The 25,784-nt window shown below is 29.2% G+C and overlaps 1 protein-coding gene across 2 annotated transcripts; it reads left to right on the top strand.

Annotated features, from left to right (window-relative positions):
- The first annotated feature begins 118 nt into the window (after positions 1–118).
- LOC142319538 (mannose-P-dolichol utilization defect 1 protein homolog) lies at positions 119–24,302 on the top strand. Of its 2 annotated transcripts, none has more exons than XM_075356925.1 (6): positions 119–367; positions 6,832–6,897; positions 8,690–8,822; positions 16,673–16,877; positions 23,070–23,324; positions 24,130–24,302. In XM_075356925.1, the coding sequence occupies exons 1-5, from the start codon at positions 265–267 to the stop codon at positions 23,319–23,321; spliced, it is 759 nt and encodes a 252-aa protein (XP_075213040.1). In that variant the 5' UTR covers positions 119–264; the 3' UTR covers positions 23,322–23,324; positions 24,130–24,302. The 2 variants fall into 2 exon arrangements, with proteins under 2 accessions (XP_075213040.1, XP_075213041.1); XM_075356926.1 differs by lacking the exon at positions 119–367 and adding an exon at positions 4,961–5,094.
- The last annotated feature ends 1,482 nt before the right edge of the window (positions 24,303–25,784 follow it).

The following is a 25,784-nucleotide window of genomic DNA, read 5'->3' as shown; positions in this document are numbered from 1 at the left end:
GTACATTACTAACAACTACTGTCTTGATGCTTACTTAATTCAACTGTTATATAATTTACATCTTGATGAATGTAGGATTATTTTTTTAAGATATTGATGGGGAATTTTCACATTTTTAGTTGGGAACGTGAAGTTGTTCTTCAAGAGTGATGTGTATTACTTGTACTTTCACCATTCAAACCGTCTGTGATTGAACTTTCACTGTGTGGGACAATTTCAATGTGCTGTTAGTTTTTTATTGGATGATTCTGTTCAGTTTTTGAAATGGCTGTGTCGAGTCTTAATAACTATTTTAAGCGTGGAGTTCTTCTCCTTTTGTCCCCAAAATGTTATGAAGAATTTTTCGTAAAATTTAATTTAGTTGATGGTGAGTAACTTTGTCTGTTTTTAATTTAATCTGTATTATTGTAATTATGTTTTAGTTTCGAATATAATAGCTGTCATACCTGCTATATACCGTGTATATAACACTTAACTGCCTGTTAAGTGTTTCTTGTGTAATGATTTAAACTTTATTTTGAGGTTATGTTTTATAAATTTGAATCGGCGTTAGCAAATAAGAAAATCTGCAAACATTCCGTAAGGAGTGTTTTATGTAAATTTATATAGTACTTTTTTTGTCAGAGTAGCATCACTTTGATATTACTTATCCTTCATTGTAGAGAACACTAATTAATTAACTCATATTAAAATGTCATGTTTTAACTTCTGCACATTTGACATGGCCAGTTGTAACAGTTTATTGAAAAGAAATTTAAATTACGTAAATATTTTAAAATCCCAACCACGGAGGAAACGTCAAAGCTCAATGATAAGAGAAATTCTAAATACTTATCAGTGAAATTGTATTTAGAGAAAGTAATTTGATTGTTTTCATGTGATTATTTTGATCACTTGGAACAGCCCAAGTCGTAATATCCCAAAAACCATAACTGTTTTTTAAACTACTAGCTACAATACAAAAAAAAGTTCAATTAAAATTTGTTGGCAGCTTATTTTATCTTAGCAGTCTGAATTTTTTGGGTAGGCTATTGAGGATGGAGTATGGTGCATTCTTATTTTTTTCACCTTCAAATTAATGAATTTATTCAGTTTCCATATCAAATACATATCCTATGTAGGTGGGCTATATATTGGGATAGGGATAAAACTGTCAAATGTGTGTATGAGGCTTTGAGGTACCATAGTGAAACGTATTCCTCCATTTCAGTGAACCCTGTGTACTTTCCATATTCAGGAGTGTACCCCAGTATGGATCTATGAATTGCATAAGAGATTGAATAAAATTATGAAAACCTTCTCCATACAGTTTTGTCATGTGTTATGCCTTGAATCAGAATGTAGTATTTTATCTTTCTAATTAATTTTCTATGACCAAATCATAAATGAAAGATTTGATACTGTCACCAGAAATCATTGCTTTGCCTCATCAAACACCCATTGTTGTAGGGAAAATGGCAAGCATAATGTGAAGAGTGTTTCATCAAATTCCTTTTACCTTCCTTGCCTATTACCTCCACTAGCAGTATCATCTTCAGCAGCTTCAACTCATATTTCTGATAAGTAGTTGTTCTAGTTTGTATAGTATATGCTGCCAGATTGTATCCATAATTGCACCATTAAAGATAAAAACTTAACTACTCATACATAAATGAAGTGAACACTAGTGACATACAAAGATAGTCAAAAAAATTTTTTTTTAATGTTTCTCTAAGTGTGATGCCATTTCTTGAATTGCTTTGTTGTGTACATCACATTTCTGTAAATACAATTTTTCTATCGCCCGTAGTTTTAAATAAATTACACTTCAAAAACAATTAAGGGAAAATATAGTTAAAATCTCTAAAATTTATGATTTTGCATGGCCATACCTGTGTTAGAATGATTTCGCTGATGCTTTTCTTATATAAATAGCCTCAGGCACATCCCAATTTAATGTCCAAGAGTAATCAGCTAGCATGTTAGTATTCCATTTCCCTTTATAGAGGCTTTCCATCACCAAAATGTCTTGGTGGAAATGTTCACAGTGTTCATCACTTAAGTCTCCGAGGTTGTTCGGGAAAAAATCCAGATGTGAATGGAGGAAATGTATTTTCAAGTACATAAGACATCTTGTAGCTCTGTGTGAAGTAAGAATTTGATTAACTAACAATATTGTGGTAATTGTTGGATTTTTGTTTGCTGAGAAAAATTTTGCGAACATCTAAATAAAGCCCAAGCTGCGCTTTCTACATTATTTAACATTGAGTTAAATACACCATCTTTGACCAACTCTCTTATTTGAGGACCAAGAAATTTTCCTTCACTTACATTCGGAAATTTCTGCCTGATTTACAGGACTATCCTTCTTCATTGCTTTTACAAAATTTTTCATTAGTCCAACTTGATATGGAGAGGGAGTAAAAATATTTTTTTGGGTTCAACCAAGGGCTCATGAATAAAATTTGCCCCATTTGGAGTTAAGTTGTCTCATTTCTTCCACTTTTTGGTAACATAATGTTTATCCCAAGCTTGACTGTCCCATTCTCAAAGAAAACACATGTACTTAGTATAGCCTAACTGCATGCCTAACAAAATAGCTATAACTTTCAAATCACCACATATGTTCTAACTATGTTTTTTAAACTATACTTTAACAGTTCAGCATGATTTTTTTGATAAATTTAAATCCCTAACCAAGTCATTTATTTCACCTTGTGATAGATGTGTCTTATTGGAAGATAATTCAAAATCATTGTTCAGTACTGCCTGATTCTTCATCGCTGCTTTCTAAACATACATTCACAGGTGGCCCAGGAACTGGAATAATTTCACTGTGAGGTACAGGCCTGATTACAGATTGCAATGAAGAATATTTTACAGTATGTTTAGATTTTTTAGAAATTCTAGACACACTTGTTAAACAAAAGTAACAATCGGTTACATGATCATTTGGTTCACGCCAAACCATAGGTACACCAAATGGCAAAGCCTTCCATGTACCTATCAGCCATTCTCTTAAATATACAGAACAATTAGTCCATATTATTTGAGGATCCCACATATTCTGATCACCAATTTTATACGGAAAGTACAAATGACATGCTTTTTTAATTGAAGATGTAATGTTTTGTCTATTTGATTTTACGGTAAACTTACCACATACATAAAAAAAGGCATTCACATCATTTACAAAATTTTGAGGCATTATGACATTGCACTATTAAAAATCTTAAGACAGCAATAAGACTGAATAAAACTAATTCATTCCTAAATCCAGTGCTTAATACAAACAACACAGCTGTGTTTTCAGCTATATGTTTTTGACCTGCACAGACATGATTAATCTTGTCCATGAGGGCTCACTCTTCTGTATTAGATATGATGTCATAATATGTGACTGTAATATGATTTAATTCTTTGTCTAGTGTTGTTTTTTTATACCTTACAAATTATGTTAACAAAGTTAAACAATAAAAAATTAGCTAAAAAGTACAATAAAGGAGCTTAAAATGCTAACTTACATTGAAAAAAATTCTTTAATTAAAATTTTTCAAAAATAGTGGGTGATAGAAAGATACCCTTGCTACATGTCACAAATTAGTTATATTCCAATCATTATTGCATGAGACAACACTAATACAGTAGTTCATTACTACTGTGCAGTCAATATTAATGACAATAACAGTATTTGACAGTAATAACTAGAAGAATATTACTGGCTTAACATTAACCACAACAATTTTAGAAAGTAGTTCATAACAGTAAATGTTTGGTACAAGATGACTTGCATACCATAAGAATTGTAATAGAAAAAATCTGATGTAGACACTTCATGACTTCCTTGTACGTCTATTAAATTACATATACACTTTTTTACTGCACTTCATTTAAAAGTGAGATGCAATCCTCCAATTCTTTATTAAAGTGGAGAGTTACACAATTTCTAAAATATTAGTTTTTTTTTAACATCAATTATTTATACAATTATTAATTCAATAACTTTACCTGAAATATTAGGATAGAGTAAAAGTCCTTTATTACTCTTTAAATAAATGTAAATCTTATATCTATCCAATCTGTTTTTTTAAAATTATTATGATGTAACCATCAACAAAATGAAAACAAAACTAAAACAGGAGAAGGCTACTAAATTTTATAGCGATATTTATTATCAAGTAAACTGAAACAATGCATACATAAAAAAAAAATTATGTATTTCTACAGGAGAAATGGAGAACCAAGTAAGTGTTACCCACCCACCCACGCATATCATATTTCATCATGGCCCTAAAAATTTACTTAGCATTTTATATTAGTTTATATATTAACTTTGTGTCATGTCGCTCTAGTAGATATGTGGTCTAAGTGAGAATGTGTCAGATCCGTAACCATGTACACATCAGTTCGAATCCGACTTCATATACATATATATATTTTTTTTAATTTAAATATATTTATTTATTAATAATTATTAACCTCTGATTGTAAAAATTTTTGGATTAAAAGGAAAAGTATATAAAATTTGATTTCACTAATAACTTATGATATTTTTTTCTTTTTTTACAATCAGAAGTTAATTATTATTAATAAATAAATATATTTAAATTAAAAAAAAAGTTAAAAAACATATAAGTATATGAAGTCGGATTCGAACCGATGTGCCCTTCCCTTGTAAGATCCAAATATTTCATTAATTAAAATTTTATTTGGTTATAACTCTGGAACAGTGAAAGTAATTATCACGTATGAAACATCGTTGAAAAGCTCTTAATGAGGGCTTATTATGCAGTTAAAAAAAAGTCCAAAATCCAAATGTTTCAAAATTGAAACCCGGCTTTATTTAGAATTCTGACTATATACGTTTTTTGGCCCAGTCGATTACATTCAAAAGGAGAGGTGCACAACTAGATGTTCAACATTTCAACATTCTACGGCTATCGTTTTTTAGTTACGCGAGATACGTACGTACAGACGTCACGCCGAAATTAGTCAAAATGGATAGTTCTGTTGAAGTCTGAAAACCGAAATTTTTTGCGATTGCAATACTTCCTTTACTTTGTACAAGGAAGTAAAAACGAAGAGTGAGGTGCCTGCGTAATTAAAATGATCTAAGTACGGTAGCCAGTTTGTTAAGAAGAAAATATATTTGTAGAGTTATTCAAGTGTCCAAAAAAATTAGCCATATATACTGGTTAGTTCTGTGAGGAATAATGTTTCTTTATTTCAGACTTTTTCATCCAACATGATTAATAAGTTCTAAAATGTTTATGGGGCCAAACAGAATTTCTTAATGCTATTGCAGAACTTATTACAATATTCGAATTTAAATAAAGTGAATGCTTCTGTGTATCAAAAATAGTTCCATAAAATGCAAAATACGGCTTTTTCCTTATACAATTTGCAAAAATAATTTTCAACTTTACACTTTGGGAAGAGTTTATTTTATGTAATTTTGAGCTCTCTGCAAATTCTGAGGAAGTTAATCAGCATATTTCGCTGATTTTTTAAAGTGTTTTAGGTACTTTTTCGTTTTATGCCACCCAAAAATTCTTGCCCAAATCAACTCAATTCACTCAAAAATAATTATGTTGAAAAAACAATTTTTAGGCGAGAAAAAGGGTAAACATTTTTACCTACGCTCGCTAACCTAGACTAATTAACACAGTAATGTTTTGATTATTTAATAAATAATTGCAGTAATTATACTCAAAACATTACTGTGTTGATATGTCAAGGTTAGTGAGCGTAGGTTAAGTTTGGTTAAATTATATTCATAAAATAAATAAATGTAAATAGTTATACTGAATGAGTTCTTAACATATCTTTTTTTCAATTTTTTTGATGTAAAATTACTTTTATGTCCAAAATCAAGGAAATATAATGATTGTGGGTGGTGGAGCTCCCCCCCCCCCCTGTTTATTATACAATATACAATATAACAATTTTTATTTTACATTCCTGTAATTTAAAAAAAAAAAAATTTTTTAAGTGAAAGAAACATTTTTTGTTACCTTTTTTATCGCCTAAAAATTGTTTTTTTCAACATAATTATTTTTGAGCGAATTGAGTTGATTTGGGCAAGAATTTTTTGGTGGCATAAAACGTACCATGTTTTATACTGAATTTTATATTTAATATGTTGTAGTATAACAATACAATTATAAATCAAATTCGATTACATAATGTTTTAAAATATATTAATTTGTACTCTTGTTGAATCAGAAGTTTAAAATTATTCAGTTCATTTATTTTATTGCTAAGATGATGAATGAAGATGAATTTTTAACATGAAGAAGATGAACAAATGAAATTTTTAAATTCATATTTAGTCAAATGTATGGTTTGGTGAATTTTCTCTTCACTTTTTCTCCATTGTAGGAAAATAATTTTTCCCTCTCATTTAAGTTTATTTACATTATTGTTATTAATTTTGTTTTATTACTTTTTTGCACCAGTGTTGTCACGTCAGCTTTTGAATAACAATACCTGTCATTTTTTAACTTTTAATTGTCTATAGGTAACACATTATTAAATGAAGCTTTGGCTGTTTTGTACATCTTCCTTTACACCTTTCAAATTCCAAGTTGCTTTTCTCTGTGATATACCAGGTGTTGAGAATCCTTAGGTTTAAGGGATGCAGTTTACCACCTTAGTCAGGTCTCTAGTGTATTTGTGATATGCATTCTTTTAAACTTGAGATGACTATTGTCATAATGTTATTTGCCCTGAAACAAACGTGTTTTAAAACTTTCATTGCTTATGAGTGTGTTTTTTTTTTAATAAGATTTTACTTTCTGTGTATTTAGAGATTCATGTCAATTTAATAAATATGTAATCTTTTTTTTTCAGTGCCATGTTTAAAGGCTGCTGTTAGTAAAGTGCTTGGACTTCTGATAGTTGCTGGTGCTTTAATGGGTATGTACAAAAATAACACTACTCATTGAGAGTTAATAATATATATGACAATAATTTCATATTTTCATAAAAATATCACTTAAATGAAACATCTTTAATTGAAAAAAATTTATGTAATATTGAGGAAAATATTGGTTGTTTTGCTTATAAGTAAATAATTAAAACAGTAACTAAAATTTTAACCTATGTTTTGGAGTTCAGTGTGTGTTACCTGACCTTGAAAAGGATTTGAAAGTTTTGCTGTATGTTAATTTCAGGAGTGGTATATTTTATTAGAATGCTATAAAATTTAAGAAAAATTGACTTCACATAAGTACACATCTTTAAGATATGCTCTTACTATTATTATTTTTGATTGATGATTAATGTGTCTCATAAGCCCAAAGCTTGTGCAGGAATATGGAATGGAAGTTTTGTAGCATTTGAAAAATGCCATACTGACCAGAATTCTCATCCAAGACCTTTTGTGTGACAGCTATCTGTCACACAAAAGGTTGTCTAATCTCTATCTTAGATTAGTGGCACAACAATTTCAGTGTGACTGTTGTGCAGCTAAAGTAAAGCTAGTGTTTTACAGTAAGTAATTTTTTCTCAAAAAAATGAAGCTTTGTAAATGTTTGTTTATTCTCTTTCCTGTAACTACAGGCCAGTGACTAATTTCCTTTTTTATAAGTTAATTTTTTAGCAATTAAAAAATATCAAACCTGATAACATTCAAATCTAGAACCTGCTGAGTGAAAAGTAAGCATTGACGTTCCACCACAGAGGTTAGTGAATATAACATCTTATTTAGTTAAGCTTGTTACACAAAACCATAAAAATTTTTTTAATCACTCATTTTGTATGATAATTTTTAAGCATAAAAAATAATCTGTCGCTTTTGCAACACTTATTTTAAATGGAAAAAATAAAATTATGCAATTTATATAGTGATAAATGAAGTCTTTTTGAATACATATATGTAATTGATTGATAGTTGGTGTCAGTTAATGTCAGTGTTGACAGTTTGTTAAATAACAGTGTCTATTTATTAAAATAATTGTATAGTGTATTTGTGGCATAGTTATATGTTTAGAGAAGGTGGAGTCCATGAGATATTAATTTTTAAAGAATTATTAAAAATCCCTTTTGTTTTTATAGGTGAAGTGAATTTGTTAGGGAAAGAATTAATGGAGTTGGGCAAGTGCAAGACATGACTGCTGAAGTTTGTGATGTAAAGCATAGTTAAGCAAATTAATTGTCAAGATGGAAAAAAATACAAGAATAATTTTAAAATCCCTGAACGCAGAATATGTGCGCATTAATTATTACTAGATGACTTTAGCAAAGTCATGTTACACCTAATTATGGTTTTTTATGATATGAGTTTTCCTACTATAAAAAGTATTTTTGAAATACGTAAAATATTAATTTTAACTTTTCCTGTATTTTAAAGAAATTAAGTTATATTTAAAAAAATCTTTTGTTATAAAAGTAGAGAATAGTATCCAAAGAATGAAATTTTTGAGAAATATAAATCAATTAAAATATTATGGAATGTATATGAAATTAGGTCCATCAGAACTATTCTATAAACACACACTAATTTTTTTTTAAATTCAAGAGACCCTCTTTGAGCACTTATTTAATGAGTCAAAATGGAGTTGCTTTAAAAAAATTATGCTATTGTGATTGCTATTTAACTTTTACTCATAGCCTTGAAAGAAAAAATGTTGTTTTTTTCATATTTATAATGATATGTTTAGGATCAATATGATTATAAATACAATTTTTATTTTTTTTTTTTTAACAGTAAAAGTGCCACAGATAGTTAAAATATGGAATAACCAAAGTGCTGCTGGTCTTAGCTTTGTGAGTGTCTTACTGGATTTGTATGCAGTAACTGCTGGTGTTGCCTATTCATATGCAAGAGGGTTTACATTCAGGTATTTTTTATTTGTTAGTATATTTTTCTTTTGTTTTCTAAGGTACTACTTGTGTGGTTTGATGCTACAGTAGCTCTGTAACAGAGTACTGAATTGTGATGTTAAGTATAGACTTGATGTAAAATGTACAATTTAAAAAGCAGTTGCTTTTAATGCATTAATACAAAGACATGCAGCAATTTTCTTCTTAAAACAACGGCTGGCCATTATTTTATTGATTTTAATATTATCTAATATTTTCATACAGATTTCAACAAATTATATTAAAATAGATATTCAGCTATTATATTTTTTGTATAAAGATTGTGTTTCAATATTTGAATTCTGACTATTCAGTTTTTTCTTTTAACAACATAGGGAAACTTTGGTAATTCAACCACTTGATTCAAAATTTCTTTTAATGTGGAAAGTTGTTGGTCTCCATCACTTCAATATTAAATCAAGTTTTCTAATTAAAAGTTAACTGGATTAATTTATGCATAATACAACTTTTTTAATCTGGATATTTTAACAGCACAATCTGCCAGTTTTATGGAGAGGTAAGAGTTTATATAATCTGTCAAGTAATCCAGTTACCATATTGGATTTTCAATCAGTTAAAGAGTGTATCATTCATTTCTATTACCATTACTGCCTCAGTCAATCAGAATGCAGTATTTTTTCTGGCTTTTTTCTATAGTTCATTGCCATAGTTATTGCCAAAAGTTAAATTTGAACTTCTTATCCAGTTAAAAAAATTGTAGATAAAACTTGTTGAGATTACAAAAACATTTGAATCTACAAGATCAACCCAATTATTCATGAGATAAATTTAAAAAGTAAAAAAAGGGTAAATTAAAAACAAAATCATATTTAAGTATTTCAAGAACTGCTGACGAATGAAAAATTGTATTAACAATGCATCTGCTGGTTAAAAAACAAAACTGGTTTGTATCATCAAAATAAGTCTGGCAGTTTTGGAGATACAACAGGTCACACGAGCCATAGTGACTTGTTGAATCTACATCCTGAACATAAACATAAATAAGTCATTGAATTCTGCCCACTGATTTTTAAGATGAGAATCATATGACATTAAAACATGAAAACATCTCCATTTGGCTGTGTACTGCATGGTATAGATCAGCTCTCATTTAACAATGACTTAAATTTACACCTGAGCTCTGCACAGACAGAATATTTCTATGCAGATTAACAACATAGAATGAAAATGGGTTAAAAGTGTTAAAAAAATAACAAAAATAGAAACAAAATTAAATATTAACTAGTATAACTTCCTTGTAAGTTATTCTTTTACTTTCAAATTGGACTATTCAAACACATTTTTATATATATTTATCTCTACTAATGACTCTTGTATAATCATCAAAATGCACTTATGGTTTATAAATTTTAAGTCATTTATAAATCATATACAGCATTTCTGTTTGTTATTTTATTGTTAATTTAATACAAAATTTACTTCCTTAACATAAAGATCAGTGGTTTTTTTTTTGTGAATTGATTATTTAGTCATGATATTTATTGTATAATGAAATGAATTTGTAAATGAATGATATTTATTTAAGTTAATGAAATGAATATTGATCATTGTTGTTTTAATTTATAGAAATGTACAAGTTATTTACTGATTTTAGAGTGAAAAAATCATGTTTGTATATCAAATTTTAATTTCAAATAAAGACCTTGGTTACTTATTCAACATTTTGCATCAATAGTATCTTTTCATTAACTTGCTTTTATTTTATGCATAAGATGTTTTAGATGACTGCTTCTTTTTGTCAACCGTGTGTTTCATTTTTAATGCATCGTTTCTTTTGTTATTTTCATTTATTTATATAATCTTCATTTCTTCTTCTTCGCTAATATTGACAAATTAAATCTTTTTGACTGTTATACGAATAGATGAGTACAAATGGACAGTCTTACCTTGCTTTTTATGCCTTGTAATATTTTTAAAGAATACTGTCCTTAAAAAAATAATCACGGATATTGCACAATCACCCTTTCAGTAATTTGAAATCTTTTAAGATAGCTGTTTATTATAGATTCTGTAGTTAACAGTATTTGTAATCAAGCCATAAAAAATGTTCATTTAAAGAGTAATATATGATATGTGGAATGTTGCATTATGTTTAGTAATGTGGAACTGTGTAAGTGTTAATGCAATAATTTAATTGCATTGTTGATTTGGTATTACATATGTCCATTTCTAATTTTTTTCTTTCTTTATAAATTCTCTTTTTAAATAGGCATGATAGTTTATAAACATGAGTGATGGAATGGTGAGAAAATGGATCTATAATTTAATAAAGGACTTGAATAATCATTATGCCATGTGTAGCAGGTAACCATTTATGATCAGAGATAATTAGATACATGTAGTCTGCACAGGACTTTAAGACAACATATTGTTTCTTAATTTTGTCCCTTGCATTATGTTTTATTGAAATTTCAAAGAATTTTTTTCTGAAATTGTATCTGGTCATTTAAACTGGCTGTTATACCTTGTGTAACGAGATATTTTCTGAGCCGCTCAAACCAATTGAGTTCACTGTGCTTTGATTCTTTTGATGTGAGTAGGGAGAAAGGCAAGCAACTACTATTATCACTGTTAACATGACATGAGCAACTCACGTGATTGAAATAAAAAAAGAATCCATGTAATTGCCCAAAAGGCAATTAAAATTATTTTTATGAAAAGGCAGAACATCAAAAACAGACGTTCTTAAACAATAACTTTTTTTGAGACACAAAACATTTTGCTATTCAAATTGTTGTGATAAGGCTAAACATCTTAAATTGCTATGAGACTTTGAAGATATTATGCCACATCATGACAGTGCTTAACTGTACACTGCTGCTCAGTCATATATTATCCAATCATTTTGCTTCAAGCAAAAATCATCCCTCCTACAGTATAGATATACAGTCATCTGATTTTCTTTTTCTACAAATGAAGAGGTAAATTTCTGATAATCATTTTGATGATGATGGTAACCTAAAGAGATTAGCAAAGAATTGTTTTTTTATTAAGCAGCCTTATTCTGTGATGAGAGAACACAAAGGTTGTTCAAAAAAAACCTAACTGGTTTTTTTTATGGTTCTTATATAGAATATACACTTGGAAAAAGCCAGGCGATACTGCAAGGTATCAGATAGATTATATCATGGTTAAGCAAAGATTTAGAAATCAACTCGATGACTGCAAAACTTACCCTGGAGCAGACATTGATAGCGACCATAATTTGGTGATAATGAAATGTAGATTGCGGTTTGAAAACCAGAAGAAAAGGTGTCAGATGAATCGGTGGAATTTAGAGATCCTTGAGGAAGAGGAGGTAAGGAAGATTTTTGAGGAGGACATCGCAAGAGGTCTGAGTAAAAAAGATAAGGTAGAAAATGTAGAAGAAGGATGGGAGAATGTTGAAAAGGAAATTCTTAAATCAGCAGAAGCAAACTTAGGCGGAATAAAGAGAACTGGTTGAAAACCTTGGGTTTCAGACGATATATTGCAGCTGATGGATGAACGTAGAAAATATAAGAATGCTAGTGATGAAGAAAGTAAAAGGAACTATCGGCAATTAAGAAATGCTATAAACAGGAAGTGCAAACTGGCGAAAGAAGAGTGGATTAAAGAAAAGTGTTCAGAAGTGGAAAGAGAAATGAACATTGGTAAAATAGACGGAGCATACAGGAAAGTTAAGGAAAACTTTGGGGTACATAAATTAAAATCTAATAATGTGTTAAACAAAGATGGTACACCATTATATAATACGAAAGGTAAAGTCGATAGATGGGTGGAATATATTGAAGAGTTATACGGAGGAAATGAATCAGAAAATGGTGTTATAGAGGAAGAAGAGGAAGTTGAGGAGGATGAAATGGGAGAAACAATACTGAGATCTGAATTTAAGAGAGCATTAAAAGATTTAAATGGCAGAAAGGCTCCTGGAATAGACGGAATACCTGAAGAATTACTGCGCAGTGCAGGTGAGGAAGCGATTGATAGATTATACAAACTGGTGTGTAATATTTATGAAAAAGGGGAATTTCCGTCAGACTTCAAAAAAAGTGTTATAGTAATGATACCAAAGGAAGCAGGGACAGATAAATGTGAAGAATACAGAACAATTAATTTAACTAGTCGTGCATCAAAAATCTTAACTAGAATTCTATACAGAAGAATTGAGAGGAGAGTGGAAGAAGTGTTAGGAGAAGACCAATTTGGTTTCAGGAAAAGTATAGGGACAAGGGAAGCAATTTTAGGCCTCAGATTAATAGTAGAAGGAAGATTAAAGAAAAACAAACCAACATACTTGGCGTTTATAGACCTAGAAAAGGCATTCGATAACATAGACTGCAATAAAATGTTCAGCATTTAAACAAAATTAGGGTTCAAATACAGAGATAGAAGAACAATTGCTAACATGTACAGGAACCAAACAGCAACAGTGACAATTGAAGAAGATAAGAAAGAAGCCGTAATAAGAAAGGGAGTCCGACAAGGATGTTCCCTATCTCCGTTACTTTTTAACCTTTACATGGAGCTAGCAGTTAATGATGTTAAAGAACAATTTAGATTCGGAGTAACAGTATAAGGTGAAAAGATAAAGATGCTACGATTTGCTGATGATATAGTAATTCTAGCCAAGAGTAAAAAGGATTTAGAAGAAACAATGAACGCCATAGATGAAGTCCTACGCAAGAACTATCGCATGAAAATAAACAAGAACAAAACAAAAGTAATGAAATGTAGTAGAAATAACAAAGATGGACCACTGAATGAGAAAATAGGAGGAGAAGAGATTATGGAGGTAGAAGAAATTTATTATTTGGGAAGTAGAATTACTAAAGATAGACGAAGCAGGAGCGATATAAAATGCCGAATAGCACAAGCTAAATGAGCCTTCAGTAAGAAATATAATTTGTTTACATCAAAAATTAATTTAAATGTCAGGAAAAGATTTTTGAAAGTGTATGTTTGGAGTGTCGCTTTATATGGAAGTGAAACTTGGACAATCGGAGTATCTGAGAAGAAAAGATTAGAAGCTTTTGAAATGTGGTGCTATAGGAGAATGTTAAAAATCAGATGGGTGGATAAAGTGACAAATGAAGAGGTATTGAGGCAAATAGATGAAGAAAGAAGCATTTGGAAAAATATAGTTAAAAGAAGAGACAGACTTATAGGCCACATACTAAGGCATCCTGGAATAGTCGCTTTAATATTGGAAGGACAGGTAGAAGGGACAAATTGTGTAGGCAGGCCACGTTTGGAATATGTAATACAAATTGTTAGGGATGTAGGATGTAGAGGGTATACTGAAATGAAACGACTAGCACTAGATAGGGAATCTTGGAGAGCTGCATCAAACCAGTCAAATGACTGAAGACAAAAAAAAAAAAGATTCTTATAAAAATATTTTGAGTTAACAATTGCTATCATTGGGGAGAGTTGAAACTAGATAAAAATCCCCAGCATTGTCATGTGTGTACAATGAATAATTTTTTCCTAGCATTCATTTGAATGAAGTAGTTTGGTCTTTCAGCACTTTTTTTGATGAGCGATTGTACAGAATGAGTTGAAGTGGAATTTTGTGTTAACCGTGGCAAAACATTTACTGAAACAGTTAAATTCAAGAAGGCTATCGCACTACATAATGGTATGAGCGAGTGTTTTAAATGGTTGCACCTCTTTTATGAAGAGTATACTTGTCCAAGAAGGCCATCAATATTATCTAACAGTCTCACATTGCTCTATCGAATTGCACATTGCTCTTGTGAAAAATTTGATGAGGTCAATTTTGTGTAGAATTTACAGTTTACAAGGTAACAGAAGAGACTGGATTATTGGTGAGTTCATGTCACAAAATTTTAACCAAAAAATTATGAATTTGTCATGTCTTCATGAAGTACATTCCAAATCTAGCCATATAAAAGGAAAGACAGTCATGTATTTCAATCTTTCGGGAAATTTGAAATCATGCATATGATGATAAAACTTTCTTTTCCGTGATAATAACCGGCAATGAATCCTAGTGTAGGTATGATGTGAAAACAAAATCATAGTCATTACATTGGTTTGGAAATTCATCATTGACTGAAAAGGACACAAAACTTATTCAAACACAAAGGTAATGATGATAGCCCTTTATGATCTGAAAGAAACTGAGTTTCTGTCTGCATGGAGATAGTCAGCCAGTGTTACTATCTAGAAGTCTTCAGACATTTCCACAAAAATGTTGGGAAGTAGAGATCTGAATTTTAGTATGACAGCTATTGGTTACTTTACCATAACAGTGCATCAGTCCACTACTACACTCAGTACCATATAACTTGGCAAGTGACTTTGCTGTGGTCCTGCATTTAAAAAAAAAAATTACACCATAGATTCATCAATCATTTTGAATGAAGTATAAAATTCTGCTTGCTGTTGACACTCTGTTTCCTTTTTATTATCATGAAAAAAAACACCACAGGTTTTTAGAGTTTTGAAAATATAAACTCCAGACGACTGTATAAGAATAAAACTAATGATGATAAAAATGTGACATTTTAAAAGTTCATTTACCCTTACTTATCACTCTATTTGAGTACCAATTTGATTATGGAATTTTGATATTGAATCTGTTTTAAATCACTAACAATATTTTTTACAAAAAAAAAAATGCATTCCAAGATCTGACAGGCGTTCTGTGATAATTTCATATTGTTACAACACAAATTGGATTACAACAATTTGAAATAAAAATAAAAATGATGGAAACATGTGATGGACATAAGATTTGAAACTATTTCTTGAATAAAAAAGGCCCACGTGAAACTCTCGTTCATGTACATTCTGGTTGAAATGTAGCATCATTTCATCTGGTTGAAAAGCATCTAGCTGTTTCTCATTATTAAATTTTCACAAATTTTATGTACTGTTCAGTTTAAACTTTATACCTGAAAGAGAGAATTGCCATTCCATCCACACATTTTTAATTTATAAAATAGATCAACATTTTTGTCCGTCATTCATCTCCATCATCTTATTTCAAATTGTTATTGTTGAATTTGTGTTGCATTGATGAATCAATCAATAACAAATTTATTGCAAAATATCTGTCAGATCCCAGAATGTGCTTTTTTTGTAAAAAAAATTCAGATGTTTTAAAAAGTATTTAATCAAATACTGGGCTGATTGATAAATAAGAATTAGATGAACAACACATAAAATTTTCAAAGTTTTGTCATCATCAGTTATTTTGTTTATTATTTTATGCAGGAAATATTTATTAAGCTAATTAAATAATTTTTTGTAACTCTTAACAAGCAAAGTCACCTGTTATAGAACCTGGAAAGTGAGAAAAATATTAGTATTGCATCAGAGCAGGATGTTTCATTTTATTCCATGAGGAATTGACATAGTACAGATAAACCTATTCTTTATAATAAGCAAAATAAGACATTTTTATTACCATTTCTGAAGAAAAAATCTATACATGCTATAAAATGATTTATTTGTGGGTAATAATTTAGACAGATAATCTATTCCAATGGCTAAGAAAAAATAGCATCAAACACTAGTTAATTTACGATCATACTTTTCTATCACTGTATTTAATGAAGATAAATACTGCACAGCATAAATACACTACTAACAACTTTACTGAAGATAATTTAAATATTTATCAAATGCCTGCTGATGAATGGTTTTTTTTTTTTAAATAAATGTATATTTTGTTATTAGTTGTATTTATATGTAATGTAATATCCTGTTATTTTATTTATTAAATTTGGCTCTGATAGTTTTATTATTCTGTAATATATTAACCAATTATTACTTTTTTTATTTGTTTTAATTACAGTGCTTGGGGTGATGCTTTGTTTTTACTAATACAGACAGTTTTAATTGCTGTGTTAGTATTACATTATAATAGATCATCCAGTACAGCTAGCGCATTTCTTATTTGTTTTCTGGCAATTTTGTATGCCTTGGTTGGAGGAATGACTCCAGTAGATTATCTGTGGTCAATGCAAGCTACAAGTGTTCCTATTATGTTTCTTGGTAAGGTAAGTAAATTAAAGTAAAAGGTGGAACAAATCACGGTTATATTATTTCAAGGTTGGTCATTTATTATACATGTTCAGCTTTAAATTTAATGCAATATATTTTATTTTTGGCTTGCTTCCAACCTTTCACTGGACTCTAGTTTTATATATGTTAAAATGATTTTCATAAAAATATTCTGTTTCTTTATATTCATGATTTTTTTTTTTTTTTTTTTAATTTGCTCTTAGTTCCCAGTAATGCGTAAGTAATAATACTAATGTTAGCTTAGTATGAGAACAAATGAAGGATATTAGCTAATAGTTAGCAAATTCAACTATTTAAAAATAATTGTTTTGTATATTTAAGCATTTTAAAATTTCAAAATGAAAAAAAATAAATCAACAAGAAGAGATTTTTGATTAAATCAAAATTTTTACTTAGATCTCTGACTAATATTTTTATTAGACGACGTTAGATTCATTGCTATCTTTTAATAAAATCATGAATTTTTGTCTATAAACTTTCAGAAACAGACAGTTTGTTAACAGATCTTAATCTGCTATCTCCAAAATAATGCAAATTGTAAATTTTGTTTATGACAACATTTGTTTATAATAGGATAGCTGAACACACCATAAGTAAATGAAGGTTTTGCTTGTAGATATGTATATTGCAGCAAAAGGTCATCACAGTTTGTTATTTTTAATTTTGTATGATAATTTATATAGTAATTTATAATTTTTTAAATCATGCTATTAGACATTTTTTTTTACAGTTTAGGATTTTTACATCCCATTTCATAATGTATTCATTACGTATTATTATTTATAATAGTGTATCATTATTTCTTTATGAAAATTGTTCTGAAATGCCAAGTAGATTATATATTACATTTAATTAATGAAGATTAGTCGCTGGCTAAGATCAATTTATTGGGTTTTGAAAGCTTTTTGTTATTATGCGTGAAATTACAAAGGATGGATGACGTAAAGGAAACATTTAAAACAAGCTATTACACAGTAGTAGAGATTTATACAAAAAGAAAGTTATTAATATCTAGCTTAGATACAGGAATTTAAAGAAGTTCAAAATATTTGGTAGAACATAGCACACTATATGGCAGTGAAACAACAGGACACAAGTGGCAGTGGACAACAGGAAATACATGAAGGGTTTTGAAATGTGCTATTTATTATTGAAGAATGTTATAAATGAGTGGCTTGAATGTAGGTTGAAAAAAAAAGTTTCAAGACAAGATTAGACAAAAGTAGACAAATTGTGATTAAGTGTTACTAGGTAACTAGATTGGTGGGCATCTAGATATATTTAATTGAATTATTAATAGAATGAAGTCTATAAGGTAAAAACTGTAAAACGAACAATAAAAATGTAGGTTGTAAAAAAGTGTTGAAATAAAAAACAACATAGAAAGAAAAGATGGGGAAGGACATCAAACCAGTGAAATGGTAGATTAAAGAAAAATCTATTTTGAATGTAATTATTTTGGGGGACAGTCATCAAAACTCCAGACATAACTAAAATATTCACATTCATTTTATTATTTTTTTTAAGATAAAATGGAAGATCAAGAAGAACAACAGATCATTTTTTCTTACAGCCATCAATGGATCTATCAAACTATTATAAAGAAAAAATGGAAATTAGCTATTCTCTTTTACTGAAATAAGTTGTAAATGTTTGGATTCGTTTGTGTTCAGTTTTTGGTCAAGGTCGCAGAAACAACATTGTTCGAGAAACCACGGTTTTGCCGATTTCACAATAATGGGCTAGGGTTTGTCAACAAATCAGTGAATGGTATAAACTAGTTATTTATTATTACAATTCTGACCTGTGTGCGAATGACGATGTCAGCTGTTGTCGGTCAGTTCTGTGTGTGCGTTGGGTGAGTTAGCTTTGGTGCTGTGTACATTGTTCTTTTGTTATCAATAAATTGTCGCGTCAAGCTCTTTACAAGATTTAAGTTATCTAAAGAATTTATTTAGTTTTTATTTTCTGCTCGTGGCTGTTTCTGTATTGTCGGAAAAGCTAGAATTAGATTATTTTTTAAGTGAAATGTTGTGCTCGGTAAGACTAGTCGTGCTATGTTTTTTCGTGCTATAAGTTAATTATGTGTTTGAATTCCTGTTTTTTTTTTTATTTTGTGAATGTAATGTTTATCAGTTATTCTCTCAGTTAAGTCTTCTGTTTCTGTAGCATAAATGTTATTTACCATATTGATTTCCTTTATTATAGTTGATGCATAAACTCTTCTTGTGTTTCTGGTATAATTATAAATTTAACAAACTTTAAATAATGTTGATGTGCTGTTTTATTGTTTTTTCTCTCTTTCATAATCACTACCCAATCCAGACCATCAGATCCTCTCGGAACACTATTTTTTTTTTTTTTGTCTTCAGTCATTTGACTGGTTTGATGCAGCTCTCCAAGATTCCCTATCTAGTGCTAGTCGTTTCGGAACACTATGGAAATGTGGATTTATTGTAATCTTTTTATTATTTTTTTTATTGAGTACAGTCATTAACTTTATCATTTAACTTTATTGAGTACCTTTATTAACTTTATCTAATTAAATCACCTCTTGACGCTTTTCAGATATATTCCACTTTCCAAAACTCGTACTCTGGATAGTACAGCTAAAAAAGTTAAATAATTGTGTACTCGCATAAAAATTATGATGATCTTGGCAAGAAAAAAAAATATATATATTTTAATAATAATCATCTTATTTCATAAATATTTCATAAATGGATGGGATGAATGTGAATATAGTAGGAATTAGTGAGGTTCGGTGGGAAGAGGGAGGCGACTTTTGGTCACGTGATTTTAGAGTAATTAATCCAGCTTCAAATAATGGGCAGGCAGGAATAGGTTTCGTGATGAACAAGAAGATAGGGAGGAGACTGGAGTATTTCAAGTTAAGGAAAATTTTGGGGTACATAAATCAAAATCTAATAATGTGTTAAACAAAGATGGTACACCAATATATAATATGAAAGGTAAAGTCGATAGATAGGTGGAATACATTGAAGAGTTATACGGAGGAAATGAATCAGAAAATGGTGTTATAGAGGAAGAAGAGGAAGTTGAGGAGGATGAAATGGGAGAAACAATACTGAGATCTGAATTTAAGAGAGCATTAAAAGATTTAAATGGCAGAAAGGCTCCTGGAATAGACGGAATACCTGTAGAATTACTGTGCAGTGCAGGTGAGGAAGCGATTGATAGATTATACAAACTGGTGTGTAATATTTATGAAAAAGGGGAATTTCCGTCAGACTTCAAAAAAAGTCGAGAGGAGAGTGGAAGAAGTGTTAGGAGAAGACCAATTTGGTTTCAGGAAAAGTATAGGGACAAGGGAAGCAATTTTAGGCCTCAGATTAATAGTAGAAGGAAGATTAAAGAAAAACAAACCAACATACTTGGTGTTTATGCCAATGTATGCAAATGTAGTAGAAATAACAAAGATGGACCACTGAATGAGAAAATAGGAGGAGAAGAGATTATGGAGGTAGAAGAATTTTGTTATTTGGGAAGTAGAATTACTAAAGATGGACGAAGCAGGAGCGATATAAAATGCCGAATAGCACAGGCAAAACGAACTTTCAGTCACAGATATAATTTGTTTAGGAATCAAAAATTCATTAGTCAGGAAATGATTTTTGAAAGTAGCTTTAAGTGGAAGTGAAACTTGGACGATAGGTGTACCTGAGAAGAAAAGATTAAAAGCTTTTGAAATGTGGTGCTACAGCAAAATGTTAAAAATCAGAGGGGTGGATAAAGTGACAAATGAAGAGGTATTGAGGCAAATAGATGAAGAAAGAAGCATTTGGAAAAATATAGTTTAAAGAAGAGACAGACTTATAGGCCACATACTAAGGCATCCTGGAATAGTCGCTTTAATATTGGAAGGACAGGTAGAAGGGACAAATTGTGTAGGCAGGCCACGTTTGGAATATGTAATACAAATTGTTAGGGATGTAGGATGTAGAGGGTATACTGAAATGAAACGACTAGCACTAGATAGGGAATCTTGGAGAGCTGCATCAAACCAGTCAAATGACTGAAGACAAAAAAAATTTCATAAATGACTCAACAGTATAGTCTCAAAAATAATAAATCACCACCAATAATTTTTCATGCAATCCTCACTTCCAACAAAGCAGAAGAAAAACATTGCTGATTTTGAAGTCTGGTTTCTCTCTACAGTATCTTTCCAATGTTATTTTGATTGTTCAATTACATATGCACTGTTCATTTAGATACTTCAGAGATGCCACACAATTCTAGAAAAGGGATGGTTTTCTGTAAAAAGACTTTGGTCTGTTATCATGTGGTTATAGAGCATCTGAAGGAAAAGCAGTTTGTTGCACCATTTCTTGAGCTATCATTGCAAAATCATTAAGTGCTGCTCCAACCCTAAGTTAAAAGTGCTCTGATTGCCCAAGGAATTGAGAATGAGTACCCATCTGCCTGGATGAGACTTGATGTATTCTTCTGGATGGGGGTTATGTGATTTAATTATGACAAAGCTGATAAAGGTAGATAATTTTACTCAATAAACAAACAATACGATAATGATAAATTCACATTTCCATTGGAATCCAAAGATATATAACGCCCTCTGTTGGACATAATATGCAAAAATTAATTAAAATAATTGTTAAATCTGATCATTTTTGTATTCTAATTACTTGTTTCCAATTATTGTGGTATAAAAATATAATAAGAATAAGTTACCTTTACATTAGCTCTTATAATTTATTGTGCTATTTTTTAAATACCCTCTATGAGATGTAATATGCAAGAAATTTTAATATATTTAACTTTTCTTAAATAATTGGTAAATCTGATTCAGTTTTTGGTTTGTTTATGAACAGCTTGCCTCTTTCACATTGTATCTCGTGCTTTCGTATAATGTACCCCAACTTCCATGATGGATTTCCATAGATTTTGGCTAAATGTTCACTGCTTATAAATTCAAAATATTAGAGCCATTTTAAAAATTTCTATCCTTAGTATTTGTGTGGTTTAGTGAAAGCAACACTACCTGAAGAACTAACTGGAATCCTGTTTTGTAGTCAGTACTTTTTAAAAACTGTGTGGTTAGATACTTTACAAGTTTTTGTAACCTTCCTTATTCAATACAGTATACAGCTGCACAAATCCTCCACTTGTTTAACATCCTCTATTCATTTTCATTGTACAATCTGCCTCTTAGACAAAATTTAATTGTATGAAAGAACTTTTTCTTTCAAATGCTTGTTCTCCTGCCTTTTTATTTTATAATTCAGAATTTTTTTCAATCCATTAGTGTAAATATAGTCAAACCTTATAGAATTTCAGTTGCATTTTTACTTGATATTTTCTCATCTTATTATGCCATAGATAACCTAATGTTGGTCAGTCTTAAAGTTGCTTGAATTTTAGCATTGGCTCCCACTTTCACTATCTGGTGTTTTAGATTTTTACCATTTGTTTGAGATTGAGGGGACTTAAAACTTATAACTTTAGTTATGAATAAAAAATTAATAATAATGAATCATTCATTAACATCATCACCAATCATCATCTACAGTTGATTCCTAATTTACACCCACTCACTACAAAACCAACTTACAAGGTTGCTAACAAATCGTAATATGAAAGTAGATGGATCATGAAACTGATGAGGCATTCTGTGTCGCAGCCTCCAGCCTACTAAGAAAAAAATCATATGCTTTATATGAAGGTTGTGGCAGACAAGTTTTTGTGTACTGTGGAGTAATATAGAATCCAGTTGTTCAATTGAAATATTCTAATTTAATTTCATCTAGTAAATTCACTGAAGGGCATTTTTTTTACAGTGCTTGTGAGACATTATATGGTGTTGTACAATGTTAAGGTAAAGGATTCAATTTACAACCAGTCTCCATGAATAAATTGAGTTATAGAGGTATTCTCCTGTAATAATTAGTTTATGTAGTACTGCATAGTTTATAATATTTTTGATAATAATAAAATGTTTTGTAATATAAGTGTTGTATTATTTTTTTTAATCGCATAATTTTTCTCTTTTAAATAAGATCTCCTTTACTCCTTACTTTACTCCTTTCCACAAAAAATAGGTATATAAGAATGAGAAAAATTGCTGGATCTCTTAAGTAATTTTGTATATCCAAAACTATTGTTTTTTTGTTTAAATTTATTTCCAGATGATCCAGGCTTTTACTAACTATAAAAATGGAAGTACTGGACAGTTGTCTTCGATGACTTGTTTTATGCTTCTTTTTGGTTCAGCTGCTAGAATTTTCACCTCTATTCAAGAGACTGGTGATAATGTTATTATAATAACTTATTCTCTTGCGACCTTAGGAAATGCTGTTTTAGTTAGTCAATTTATTTATTATTACTTTACCGATAAGAAAAAGAAAACATCTAAAAAAACAGACAAGAAGAAACGATAGTAGGTATGTTATTATATTTCATTTATTTTGTTCATTAAAAGTAGTAATGATGCATAATACATATAAAGTATTAGACATTTAATGTAAAATGACTGAAACCAGCTGTTATTTTTTGTATGTATTCATTTAAAAAGCAAATAAAATAGATAATACAGGCTAATAAAATAAAAGTGGAGGGTTCAATATGCCATTTTGAAACAAGTAGAGCATTAATAAATTATATTCTATAATAAAACAATAGATTAAGAAGTCTTATTTAATACATACTTATATTTTGTTTGCTTAAACAGAATAACCAATATTTTTAATTTAATTTGTTATTTTTTTTAAATTTAGTATATACTTTGTTCTTTATTTAGTCTTAACAATTTAGATTGTCATGTAATTTGGTATTTATATTTTTTATATTGTCCCATTGGCAGTATTAATAATACAGAAAATATACCCATTCCACATGTTTTTAGTGAAACCAATAATGTTGGAATGGGAGTGGAGAGGGGATTGAAAACTTGATTCTACTGCAAATCTTAAAATAGAAATGTGAAAATTTGTATTTCTTATTTATAAATGAGAAATAGATAATTAATTTCTTTTTTGTATAATTCTTTAGAAAATTTTTTTTTTCACAACTAATGAAAAATATTTTTTGGGATGTAGATATATAATGTTTGATAATAATGTAATTTAAACTGTTGTTTTAATTGTTATTGTAGTTCTAGATTTCAGAATATATTGTGCCTAGTATTATTTGACCTTTTTTTTCTATTTAAAATACAGCATTATTTTTAATAAATTTTCTTTTTTCCAGATAAATACTGACTTTTCAACATACTTCATTGGCTCATTCCATCTTCAAACGTATCTTAAGCATCTCAAATTTTTCATTTTAGTACACGAGTACTACTCTCTCCTACAAAAGCAATTAATCATTTTTCATATAATTGAATCTAAATTTAATAAAATATGAGTAACTTCCATGTACATGTGTAATAAATTATTTATTTGATTCATTAAAAATTTTCCTGAAAATTTATAGATGATATTGTGTTATTTTAATTAAATGTAGTAATTTGTAGTAATTATTATAATTGCTAAATCTGGTAGCTTTAAATCTTATCTGTGACAAATTTTATTAAGAATTATTTTATAATCAAAATAATAAATACATAATTATTTATTTTGATTTTGTAGTTTTATAATTGAATAATTTTTTATTGTGACACTGATTAATTTAAAACATCCATTTTATGTATGATGACTGTAGAGTTAAGAAAATTATTTTACCTTTAAGATTATAATTGAAGTATACATCTAAACTTTAAGTTTTCTTCTTTAATAAACTTTCCTTTAAAATATGTGTAAAAATATTTTTAAATTGAGATAATCATTATCAGAATTATTTTTTTCAAAAATAATTTTTTAAACTCTTGTATTTTAATTACAACATTGAAAATTGCTGTCAGAAATTTTTATTTTTTTCCAATACATTATGATGCTTCCTTTCTGTTATTCTCATTTCTATTTGAATACTGCTACCGATTTGTATAGGTACAAATCAACAATAACTTTGTTTTTTGTTTTGTTTATCTGCTGGATCTTGAACTGATACTATTGGTCAGAAAAAATTGACTTCCGAGTTTTAAAATTACAGAAATCAAACACTCACATTACAATGTTATCTAACTTTTTTGGATGGATGAGACAGTGAGCAATGAATTTGAAAATCTAATACACACTAGAACAGTATAGCAGTTTGTAAAATTGCACTTAAGCCACTGTTTTTATTTTTTGTAATGGTAGACTAAATAAATAGTTTGCTGTAATTTCAACAATTATTAAAGAATTTGTTCAGATAAAATCAAAATAACAAAATAATGTAGTTTTTTACTCTGATTATTATTTAGCACAAAACAATGAAATATTTAATTGATCATAAATGGCTGCAGAAATATATTGAATTTAATATTTGTAATGATTATTAGTTATCACTGGTCATTAAATAATTGGCTGCAATTTTTTGGCACATTACATTTACATTTTTAGTACTTTTTTGTGCTTTTAAGCTGCCTTGAATTTTTTATACTACCATAAATTTTTAGTGTGGTCCCCTGAGTTAGATGTAATACGAAGGAATACAAATAAACTCTGTGTTTAAAATTTTCTGAATTTAATTTTAGATCTAAGCCAGTACTTTTGTATTCAATTCTATATAACTAACAAAATTTTAAGTACTGCAATTTAGGAGTACTTATTTTTCTAAATCCACTGATTTTAAAAAGAATTATAACATTTTTATTTTAAAAACGTAAAACTAAATAAATAATATTCAGATAAAGTATCCCTTTTGACATACAAGACTCTGGTACTTTACAGACAAGTTAAATTTTATAAAACCACAACTTATGACTTTGCAGATACTAGAACTTTCACATTATAGTTTTATTATATGTTAAGATTGTGGAA

The sequence above is a fragment of the Lycorma delicatula genome, chromosome 2 (genome assembly GCF_047948215.1).
Source record: "Lycorma delicatula isolate Av1 chromosome 2, ASM4794821v1, whole genome shotgun sequence".
In the NCBI taxonomy this organism is placed as follows: Eukaryota; Metazoa; Arthropoda; class Insecta; order Hemiptera; family Fulgoridae; genus Lycorma; species Lycorma delicatula.
The sequence above is the reverse complement of the archived record's forward strand: the minus strand, read 5'-3'. Positions and strand labels throughout refer to the sequence as shown.

Coding starts and splice junctions, on each gene's coding strand:
- LOC142319538 (XM_075356925.1), top strand. CDS start 265: ATGGCTGTGTCGAGTCTTAATAACTATTTTAAGCGTGGAGTTCTTCTC. Junction 6,898..8,689: donor AGTTGCTGGTGCTTTAATGG/GTATGTACAAAA, acceptor TTTTTTTAACAG/TAAAAGTGCCACAGATAGTT. Junction 8,823..16,672: donor GCAAGAGGGTTTACATTCAG/GTATTTTTTATT, acceptor TTTTAATTACAG/TGCTTGGGGTGATGCTTTGT.